Here is a 12,571-nt window from a genome sequence, read left to right on the forward strand (position 1 = left end):
TTCAAATCTTCTATCTTGTTCATCGTTACCCCACTATCCCTCATTTTCATCCCTCCACCTTCCCTATTTCCATCTATTTGAGCACAAAAGCCCTCTTTTGTGTCTCATAACCTTCCAAACCCACCAACCTATCTCATCCTTCAAGTTTTTCCACTTTCATGGCTCTCTTTGAGCTTGTCACTGTCATCTTCTCAATCTCTACACTCCTTTCCCTCATGGGAAAGAAAAGAGTGGCCCTGGATGAGGCCAGGCTGAGCCGACCATGCTGTAAGACCCATATCCTAGTTCGTACCGTTCCGTATGCTTCCATGGTCTTCCGGGTCAAATTTCGGCAACCCTCAACCTATATCCGATGTTTGCGCGTGATCTTAAGCTGGGTCCTGTATACCAAGTCAGCTCAATCCGAAACTTATACCCTAGCGACTGCACTGTCGCCACGGTTCCAACGCTGCGACTCTCGCACCGAACCGATACCCAAGCGAGGAGATGTGGGCCCGCATTCATTTCGAGAAAAACACCACGCATTGTGAATTTTGAGGGAATCTCTACAATATGTCTCATCAAATCAAGTCAAGTACACCACCTTACCTCAATGCCACCTCACCCAACAATAAGTACACATGACCACTCCTTCCTTTACCATAAGTCAACACTTCCCTCCCCTAACCATCCCTCTTTCACACCATTTTCAACTAAGGCCATAGCCTCGTCAGAGTTGGAGCGTGTAGCTGAGCTTCTGGAGTTTTTAGTTATTTTCATTATATTATATTTCCCTTTCATATGCCTTGTACTTAAAAGTTTTTTATCATAGTGGATTTTGTGATGGTGTTCTTGTGGTTATTGTTCATGGGTTATGCTTTTGGTTATGCTCATTATGAATTAAATTGATATTAGAAATCCTCCTTGTAGGATCCCAGGATCGGAACCTAGTAAATGGATGCCGGGAGCTGAGAATGGGGTGTTACAGAGGCTGTCGGCGCCGGATTCGGCGATCAAAAATTTTGTGAGCCCGATTACCGAGTTCGGGGCGTGACACACGCTGCACTACGAAGAAGGCGAGCACTGAAGCTAGTACAAGTGCCAAGTGAGAACAAAGATCCAAATGGGATCTCAACCCTCGGGTCCCTATTGAAAGATCCCTACCGCCGAGCGCCGAACTTGGTAAGTTTCGTGGCCGCAAAGTTGTATTTGAGCTCATGTTAATGAAAAGCTCTTCAGGTTGTATTAAGTAATTAACATGCTCATGAAAAATGGATGGGGCCCCATGTTTAAGGGAAATACTCATGTTAGTGAAGGCACCGTACGAGCCTTCTATGCCCATATACAGAACCCACTATTAGAGCCTCTTCAGTTTACTATCCCTTTGGGGAGGTAGGAAGCCATAGTCAATGTGGATGTTATAGCTGGTATCATGGGAGTTGAATGTGGACTTGCACACACCAGTGAGAAAAACCTTACTAGTGAACGAGAAAGAAATCACCGAACATGTTTCCTTCGCAACCAGATTGAGTAGTGGAGGCGAGGAAATAGCCTTGCATTAACCAAAATGATAAATGATTTCAATCTGCTCCACCACATATGTACGCATAACGTATATCCCAGGTGGAGTAACTGCACAGAATATACTCGATTCATGATGGATTTCTTGTATAGAGCTGGTCAGGGAGATAAGCTGTGCCTGCCTACTCTCATCTTGTCTCAGATTATCGATACTGCATGATCAATGCAGGGAGATGCCTCACTTCCTTTCGGTCGACTTATTTGTAAGATCACCTAAATTTTCAGTTTCCGACTCCATATGGATAACCATACCTCGATCCATATCATTAGTGACACGACACTCAACAATATGGGCATAGACCCTAGGCAACGACAAGCAAGGCAGGATGAGTTCGAGGATGAAATAGAAGAAGAGAGTGAAGAGGAAGAAGGTAGTGAGGATGAGGAAGAAAATGATGAGGAAGGCAATGGAAAGGAAAGCAGTGAGGAAGAAGAACAGGAAGAAGAGGAGTCCCAAGATTTAGATGAAGGACCGCCTACTACGCATAAAGACCAACATGATGGGGCCGCCTTAGAAGCCCGTATGGCCAAGATAGAAGAAAACCAGGCCGAATTGAAGCAAAAGCTTGAAGAGAATCAGGCTTACCTGAAATAGAAATTCAAGAAGATGTCTCGCACCTTGAAGGCCCTCCTATGTTGTATGCAGGATAAAGGGGTGCCTCCGCCTTCACTAGAGTCAGCAAACTAGTCATATGTAGCAGTCATCTATCGTTTTGCTTTGTTTCCTGCTTTTCTATGTAATAGCCCTTGTCAGCTTAGTTGGATGATAGAATAGCTAGTGTCAGAACTTTTGTTAAACTTAGCTCACATGCATTCTCTATCATGAGTCATGTAATGCTACATAATATGTATCGTGACAATTTTGGTTAAATGAAATACATGAAGCTTCTTTTTTAATTGAAATGTGTAGGATGTGTGGGAAAGTGAGTAATATTATTCTAAATCCTACACACATTGCACCCTGTGTTGTATATAGGGAATGCCTCCTAAAAACACTCGGAATATAGCATGTCTCGTACTTAGAGGATCGACTGACAGGGCACCTCCCCTGAGCGATAGCCATACGGACCCAAGTTTGGGCTCTGATATTGAGACTATGCCGGATTTACAGCCGGCCATTGGCCCCACCAATGGGCTAAGACCTTATCTACCACCGGTTCCAGAACAGAACCGTGCGTTTACATCGACGCCACACATGCCTCAGGTGGCTTCTTCTCTTAATAGGTTGGAGCAGATGATGCTCCCGCTGCAGCAACAACAACAGTTTTTGGCCATGATAGCGGGGACTATTGCCCAAAACATGAACCTGGTCCCGCCTACACCACCAGTGCAGCCCACTGGAACTATGAATATGAGTGGCTTGTTCGAGCGCTTTCAGCGCCTTCGCCCTCCTACTTTTACGGGTACCCACTGACCCGAGGAGGCAGAGTATTGGTTGGATTGTATATCCAAGATGTTGAAGCCGCTGCACTATACTTAAGTAGAGCAGGTGGAGCTAATTACGTATATGTTTAAGAAGGAGGCTAGTCTTTGGTGGGACAACATCCCACGAACCATCCCCGTAGGATACGTATGGACGTGGGACGCGTTTGAAACCCGTTTCCTTGGAAAGTACTTCCCCCTCACTTACCGTAACGAAAAGGAGGGTGAATTTCTTCACCTCCGACAAGGAGGGATGGCAGTAGCTAAGTACGAGAACCACTTCACGAAGCTAGCCAGATATGCTTTATTGATCCTGGCAAACGAGCCAATGAGGATGCGGTGATTTTCAGAGGGTCTACGGCCTGATATCCGCACAAAGATGTGTTGGGCGAGCATTCCCAACTACGCTGAGCTAGTGAATATGTCCCTGCGAGCTGAACAGGATAGAGACAGAGTGTCACGGGCACATATACTTATGGGCCCGAGGCCTCAGCCTAATTTTGCCGAACTGACCATTCCTCGGCAAGAGGCCTCGTGTAGATTTGCCTCCTAGGTTAATGGCTCTAATGACCCAACTGAGGAGATCAGATACTTGGTGCACCTACTGTAAGAAGATGGGCCATACCGATACTTACTACTTTACCAAGATGAGGGATACGGGCTTTATACCACCTCATAAGATCAACCGTCAGCTGCCACAGGCTATTTCAACTCCACCTCTATGATTCGCACTGCCAGCACAGCCATTCTACCGACCTCCCATACCTCGGAATAGGCTGCCTCAATGACTTATGGCAGCGCAACCCAATCATTCTTAACAAGCACGTGTACATGCACTTGCAACTGAAGCATCTAAGTCAGCAACTGCAGTGCCTTTAGCCTTCGAAGTCACTGTCCACATTCAAGGTACACCTGTATTTCTATTGGTGGATACCGGGTCCACTATTTTGATAATATCATACTCTACAGTCAAGCGCTTAGGGCTGAACACATCGCTATGGTTGGGGTGAGAGTCCTTATCGTAACAGGGACCTTCTCCAATGCTACTAAGCTTTGTAAAGGTTGCCCAATAGACTTAGGAAGCAGAACGGTGTGTATTTACCTGATCATCACCCCATTGTATCATTAGGACTTCATCCTTGGCATGGATTGGCTCACCGAAATGAAGGCAGAGATCGACTGTGGAACCCGACTGGTGATGGCACATGGACCCGAGGGCACGGCCTTTACTTTTCCAGTTCAGGTCAGTTGGCCCTACCGCATAAGTTGTTACGCTTCCTTATTAGAGAATGTTAATGGTCAGATGCTTGGGGATATGCCTCTATTCCAAGATTTCATGGACGTATTCAAAACGATACCTGGACTACCTCCTCGGCACGAGATCGACTTTACTATCTACCTTATGCCTGGTGTGACGCCCATTTCCTTGCCAACATACCACATGCCTCCATGTGAAATGAAGGAATTGAGGAGACAGATAGATGATCTGTTGGAATTAGGTTTTATACGAACTAGCGTATCTCCTTAGGGAGTACCTGTATTGTTTGTAAAGAAGAAAGACGGGTCGTTGCGGTTGTGTATTGATTATCGAAGGCTGAATCATGTCACGGTCAAGAACAAGTATCCTCTGCCCAGGATAGATGACCTGTTTAACCAGTTGAAAGGGGCATAATATTTCTCTAAGATCGACCTGCAATCTGGGTATCATCAGTTGTGCGTCAGGGATGAAGACGTGTAGAAAACAGCATTCAAAACCAGTTTTAGGCACTATGAATTCCTTGTGATGTCGTTTGGACTTACAAATGCACCGACCGTGTTCATGAACCTCATGAACCGGGTGTTTCGGCCATATCTATACCGATTCATCATCATGTTTATAGATGACATTTTGATATACTCTAAGAGTTGGAAAGATTACGAAGAACACCAGCGAGCAGTCTTCGATACTCTCAGGAAGAATCAGTTGTTTGTACAATACTGAAAATGCAACTTCTAGAAGGAGGAAGTCAAGTTTCTAGCACACGTGATGTCCAAAGAAGGAATTATTGTGAACCTTGCCAAGGTGGCCGCAGTACGGGATTGGGAACAACCTGGTTCAGTAACAGAAGTGAGGAGTTTACTCGGACTTGCTGGCTACTATCGCTGCTTCATTAAAGACTTTTCCAAGATAGCCCGACCGTTATTGCAACTCACCCGAAAAGATCTTAAGTTCGCCTGGAACGAGAAAGTAGAAGCAGCCTTTCAGGAATTAAAGGATAAGCTGACATCCGCACCCGTGCTAGTAATATCATAGCAATAAATAAGATATACTATATACACTGACACATCTCGCGTTAGTTTGGGTTGTGTTCTTATGCAAAAGGACAGAGTGATTGCCTATGCATCACGACAATTGAGGAAACACGAGGAAAACTACCCCATGCACGACCTGAAATTAGCGGTGGTCATTTTCACATTAAAGCTCTAGAGACATTACCTCTATAGAGAGGAGTTCGAGCTCTTTTACGACTACAAGAGCCTCAAGTACATCTTCACGCGGAGAAATATGAGGCAGCGTCGTTGGATGAAGACCTTGAAAGACTTCAAGTTTGAGGTCTCCTACCATCCTGGCAAGGCCAACCTTGTGGCTGATGCGTTGAGCCACAAGAAAACATAGAATTTACAGCTCCGCTGATGATAAAAGAGTGGAATATGGTAGAGTTTATGCGAGACTTCGAGCAGAAGCTTACAATTGAAGAGTCATACGAGAGCGTCGCACACATCCATGTACAGGCACTTATCGATGATCGGATCATTGTGGCTCAGAAAGAAGATAAACTGTTGGTGAAAATGAGGGAACATGCAAGTGATAGCGAAGAATCCGAATGGAGGATTGGCTTAGATGGAGGTTTACAATATCGTGACCGCTTATGTGTCCCGAACCTCCATAACTTGAGAAGGGAAGTTCTAAAAGCTGCTCACAATTTTAAAGATGGCGATGCATCCGGGCAGTACGAAGATGTATCGAGACATGAAGGGTTCGTACTGGTAGGACAACATGAAGGCCCACATAGCAAACTTCGTGTCCCGTTGTCTCACGTGCCAACAGGTCAAGGCCGAACATCGTTGACCTCATAGTTTACTTCAGCCCATGCCCATAGCTAAGTGAAAATGGGATTTCATATTTATGGATTTTATTTCCGGGTTACCGAAGACGAGAAAGGGGCATGACTCCATTTGGGTGATTGTGGACCGATTGACAAAATCGGTACATTTCCTCCTGGTTAGAGTTTCAAACTTAGCAGATGATTTAACCAAGCTCTATATCAAGGAGATTGTATAACTGCATGGAGTTCCTATGGAGATTGTGTTAGATCGAGGCACGCGATTCACGTCTATATTCTGGACTTGAATCCAAGAAGCAATGGGAGTATAACTGAAGTTCAGTACCGCGTTCCACCCACAGACCGATGGGCAGACAGAACGAGTGAATCAGATATTAGAAGATATGTTGCAAGCGTGTGTGCTTGATTTCAAGGACAGTTGGGATGATTGTCTTCCCTATGCCAAGTTTGATTATAACAACAGCTTCCAAGCGAGCATTGGCATGGCTCCCTACGAAGCATTGTATAGGCACCCATGTGGAGCACCACATTGTTAGGCAGAAGTTGGCGAGAAGACCTTGGTTGGCCCAGATCTAGTTCATGCAACCTCAGAGAAGATCGACATTATTAGGCGTCGACTTCTTATAGCCCAGAGTAGACAAAAGACTTACGCCGATACCCGACGGCGACAGTTGGAATTTGAAGTTGGGAACCACGTATTCTTGAAAGTTTTCACAATGAAGGGAGTCCTTCATTTTAGCAAGAAAGGAAAGTTTACACCGAGATTCATTGGCCCATTCCAGATTCTAGACCGAGTGGGTGTGGTAGCATACCGCCTTGCTTTGGCCACACCACTCGCAGGCGTGTACAACGTATTTCATGTATTGATGCTGAATAAATATGTTCCTAATCTTACTCACATTATCAAGTGGGAGCAAGTACAGCTAATTGAAGATGCTACCTATGTACTTCGACTAACACATATTCTAGATAGGAAGGAACAAGTGCTACGCAGCAAGATTATCCCACTTGTGAAAGTACTATGGACACACCATACTGAGGAGGAGGCTACCTGGGAAACAGAAGCCGATGTTCATAAGAACTACCCTCAGATCCTCGAGGACTATGAAAAGGTACTAATTTCGGGGACAAAATTTTTCTTTAAGGGGGGTAGATTGTAACGTCTCGGAAAAATCCGTACAAAGGCCCGAGTACCACCTCAGGCAGAAATACCTAAGGATCGTATCCTTTAGAAATTTAAGCAAAATTTAGTTAAATACTAAACTAAATAGGCGGTGTATTTAGCTTGAACCACTATCTATACAAATGGCAAGACTCAAAACTATCAAAAGCAATGACTCAATACTACTTAATAACCTAGGAGAAATCCCAAAAGCCAGTTGCTCTCAGGAGCACATTGAAACTTCAAATCAAACCTGGACCACACGTCGAAAGTCCGATGACCGCAAAACTATAGGGTTATGTCCGCCTTACTGGGGTTGACAACCAATACGGGAATCGAGCCCAAATAGTATTTAGAAACGCACAACTTGAGCCCTGAGTGAAGTGTGTGAGAAACACGAATATCCTTAGAAAAGGTATTGAAACTTAAGTGAATTGGGTCATTCGCTTGCGGGCGAAATTGAAGATTTCAGACTATCAGTTTCTGACCGAACTTCACCCATGGATCAGAGAAATTTCCCTGCACATATCTATATACTTGTGGCCCTGATCGAGCAACAACGACCGTTGATCTGACACAGGTCCTCCACGATCGATCCGCTAATCCGATCGTACCAAAACCATAACCTAGCTTGGATCTATAGTCAGAGAACTTGATCCATGCTGTAGGTGAGTAATGGACCTCCAAATGAGTCCCGTTTGCCCGAAACAAGCACCCTTTGGCTGTAACCTAAGTATACCATGGCCCTGGGGCCATTTACACCAGTTATGGGCCTATATAAAGCCCTTAAACTACCCCATACCTATCCTAAACGAATTTTCTCTAACCCTAGGAGAGAGAAGAGAGAAAAGAGGAGAAAAGAGTGAGGAGAAGAGAGAGAGAGATAGAGAGATCGTTGCTGGGATTCACTCCACTACTCCACGGGCTGAATCACCTCTCCCATTTCGCTACACCATCGTTTTCAACTACGATTTGGGTAAGAAATCCTAACCCTAATCTCATTGTAGAAATTCAGGTTGGTAGTTTGTTGACCTAGCTAACCTATTACATCGTGTAAGTGTTTGTCGTCTCGTTTTCAGAAACGTATAGTCTAAACCGGGTCTGAATTGAGCTTTTCGATGAAAAGTGCGGACTATAAAGGTTTAGGTTATAGTTTTCAAGGCTTTCAATGTCAGCTAATGATTTATGTCAGACTTGACTGCTGCCATATCGACTTAGACACGTCGATTTCAATATATTACACATGTATGAAAATGTTGTATGAAAATGCATTCCATGTGTTTGTTGAAATGTTTGAATGAATGTGAAAGCTTGATTTGTGCTTGTCATGATTACTAATCTAAGATCCATGTGTGTTATATGCATTATAACCGATGTTGTGAAATGAATTGTTATAGTGAATGTCGTAACTAATTTAGTCTATGTATTTAGTAAGGTGTAGTTTAAGTGTTTGATAAAATGTCTGAATGAAAAAAAAATGTTGATGGTTGGTATTTATTAAGTGTAATAAGATAGGATTCTTAATTTCCTTAATCATATGTATGGCTTCTTTCATGAAATCATATTGCCGCTACGCGACTTATGGATTTAACGCAAGTGTTTGGCAACATGTTCCATGTGTTTGATAAAATGCTCAAATAAGTGTTGTCTTTGGATTGTTCATTAAATGCTTATATGATTATCACATGTATTTACATGCTATATCTGAGTAAGATTGGGACTATAACGTAGTCCAGGCAGTCGGTAAAAATTCCCATTGAATGGTCGAACTAGTCTCGCCACATTGATATGTTCGATGAACCCGAGTCGTACGACGATTGTCAACAATGGTTAGGCCACAGGGAGTGCTTATGAGCTCTATGTCGATTAATTCGGCGTGTAGTCATACCAATCGAACTTGTCTAATAAACCGATTGGCCTATTGTGTGTTTACCATGTATGGACATCACTACTTGAATCTAAGGTACCACTTACCAATGTAAAGACCCGTTTCAACTATGGTACTACGATTCGCTAAGACTCATGAGCCGGGCATGGTAGTATAGGACACCATGGTCGAGCTGTCGGCCTACGCTGGGGTGACGAGCCTCCCCGTAGTGACCAGTGAGCAACCCAAACTCGTGAGCTAAATACAGTGTCACGAGCTGTCGGCCTATGCTGAGTTGATGAGCCTCCCCGTAGTGACCTCGAGTATAAACTCTCGAACTTACCTATCCATTACTTTTCATTAGGAGTGATGCCCTACAACTTACCTATCGTATGTGATTAACTGAGATTGACGACCCTAGATAGATCTTTCGGTTGGGTAAATGATATAAAGGGAGGTACCTTAGCTTCCTGAATCTGCTGTATGAATAAGCGTAATTAAGTACTCAGCTAATATGATCATGCACCGCATTGTATGTGCTTTGGCGAGGAAGTGCACTTTAGGGAGTTTGCCATGCGCGAATGGTTGATGTAGTCGCTTGAGGGAGTGTCATGTGAGGGCATGCATCATTATTGCATACCATCCCTGCATTAATAAGAGTAGTTAGAGAATGATTATTGTACTGCTTTATCATTACTGCTTGATTGAATTGATAACATGTTAACCTTTGCCTTATAGTACCACTCTAGGACGGTGTTTTAAAACACCAACTAAACTCTATTATAGATGCATGTGATGAGGATGTATATGCAACGGAGTTGGACTTCGCAGATGAGGAGGAAGAGTTCTCCTATGTTCAGCTCTCTGATAGGTATATATAGACCTCGTGCTGCTTCGATGGGATTTTAGGGATACATGGATTAGTCGGATACTTACATTTTGTCATTTTGAATATTTTGAGTTAAAACATGTATATATTCGACCCGGTAATGTACTCATACTCTGAAGGTTGTGAAACACGTACATATACCTTATATATCTATCACAGTCTTCCACTTGCTTAATTACGTTAACTCTAGAGTATGTTATGTCGATTTAGTGTAATCCCTCTCATGTTTAATGCACTAATATGGACAACATTTAAACATCATTACCTTTGTTGCATAAGTGATACGTTAGATCTCAGGAGTTGAGCTTTGATCGACCCTTGAAATCCGGGGCGTTATACATACTCTCTTGTTCTTGCTCAAGGTGTGAATAAATCATCACCTGGTATGTCTCATCTTGACCTAAATAGACATATTTAAGATCAGAGGGCAAAAGTTTTAGGTCAAGCTTCGGTGCTTTGGGCTAAACGGTAGAGGCGCTACATCAGTTTGGGGTAATTCTTCAAATTGTGGCCTCCATCGGTTAACTTCAAGTACCGGTGTAGCATCAAGCATAGCATCCATCTTCACAATCATGTCATCATCCAAATCAAGGAAGTGGGCCAATGTAACACCCCGTGTTTTCGAAACCTGAGTATATGACTCGTTTTCAAAAACCCGAGTGTTAACCTTTAAAGATAACCAAATCCCACATATATTTTTTTCTTTCTTTTTCAAAGTGAGCATTTAGGCAGAAAATGAATAAATCAAACATAAAGGAAATTTCATATACATTCAAATCTTACGAGTGACTGCCCAAATGACTTATATAAACCAATATCTCAATACTTACAATTACAAAATGAAATAATATCGCAATTGAAACAAAGTAAATTATAACAAATATTGAGCTGTAAAATCACATAGCAACTCTTGGCAAATGCAATCATGCATCCTTGACAATTGTACCCTGCTCCTCATCAATATGAATATGAATATCATCTAAGCCACCTGCACTACCTGTACGGTTATGTATTCGATGAATGAGTGACCAGCTCAATGTGAATTCCTCTCAAGATTACACACTGCCGCATTAGGTAAGCGTAGTTATAAATAAAAAGGACATTTAAAACAATACACAATGCAGTCTTATTAAATGCATGGATGTGTTAGTGCACATTAACCGGGGATGCTCATCTAGTTGGCTTTTGGGCAAAACCCATGAATATGGCCGGTCACCAGCGAAAGTACATTATACATGCGTAGTGCCAAGCTCACCGAAAGTGGGCCGATAGTCAGTGGTGTGGAAGCTAGCGAAACGATACCCCAACTAAATCCTATAGGCACGTGCTACAGAATCCAAAATTAGCTACCTGTCATTGCCCGTATGTTATGAATGCATGATTAGCCCTTCCGTTATTATTCCATTTACAACCAGCCGGTTTAAGAAAGCTCAAAGGTCACTACGAGGGGCTTATCACCCAGCGTAGGCCGACAACTTGGGCATAGTGTCCCATGACCACTATCCCCGACTCATGAGACTACCACCTTAGGATGTTTAATGGAAGCCCATCGACTAGTGGCTAATTTAATTCAATATATGGGACTTACCATCACATGGTTATGTAGAAATAAATCATCGAAGCCACATAGGACAAATATCAAAACTATGCGATAAAAGCCCACCCTCAAAAACCACTTAGACACAACAACCCATGGATGGTAGGCCCACATCAATATTCCATTTAACCCATCATTCAAGTAACCACTAGATCGAGGGCCCATTATAAATACAATCAATCAAGTTACATCCCAAGTATAGGTGTACATTTATAAGTGAGGTTTCCCACTGATTGATGTACCCATTTAAGTTTCATAAGCAATCCACAAGTAATCTACAAGCATGAGAAAATATGCAGGATAAATATTAAGCATGTAATCTAGCATTTAATTCCAACAACTAACAATGTAATTAATTATTAACTGAAATTAAAATAAAAACTATCACTTAAGCTAATGGGAAAATAGAAAGCTTAAGGGGGAAGAAATCATCACCTTATGAATCCAATCTCCAACTAACACCGCTAGGAAGCGTGTACGTCCTTGTAATCGAATCCTACCACAAATGGTGAAATTGTATAGTTAGATTCAAGTTTACACGGCATTTATGGTTAAGATCATAACCTAGGGTTCAAATTATTTATTTTTAGGGCATGATGTATAATTAAGGTTTCATCCTATAGTTTAATTCTAGACTTAGATTCTAGGATTGGAATGTTAATTGATGTTTGAGTAATCACAACGCTAATAATATTAATAATCGTAAAATAGCGATATATAATTATTATTAGCTAACATGACCCCAATAATCGTTATGATAATAAATATTATGATATACTATTAATGATAATATTTAAGAGCAATAAATAAAATAATACTATTTAATAATTGCAATTTTGTTTATAATAACTAGTTTTAGCATAAATTATCCACTAATGGCTAATCATATCTAATATTAGCAATCCTAATAATAAGAGTGGTATCAATGATATTAATACAAAAAGGCAAGTCTAGTATGGAAAGAAAACAT

The 12,571-nt window shown here is 42.2% G+C and overlaps 1 protein-coding gene across 1 annotated transcript; it reads left to right on the forward strand.

Annotated features, from left to right (window-relative positions):
* Positions 1 to 1,849: 1,849 nt before the first annotated feature.
* LOC131249634 (uncharacterized) lies at positions 1,850 to 2,974 on the forward strand. The gene is made up of 2 exons (XM_058250422.1): positions 1,850 to 2,081; positions 2,841 to 2,974. Exons 1-2 carry the CDS (start codon positions 1,850 to 1,852, stop codon positions 2,972 to 2,974), a joined length of 366 nt encoding a protein of 121 aa, XP_058106405.1.
* The last annotated feature ends 9,597 nt before the right edge of the window (positions 2,975 to 12,571 follow it).

The sequence above is a fragment of the Magnolia sinica genome, chromosome 6 (genome assembly GCF_029962835.1).
Source record: "Magnolia sinica isolate HGM2019 chromosome 6, MsV1, whole genome shotgun sequence".
Classification (NCBI taxonomy): domain Eukaryota; kingdom Viridiplantae; phylum Streptophyta; class Magnoliopsida; order Magnoliales; family Magnoliaceae; genus Magnolia; species Magnolia sinica.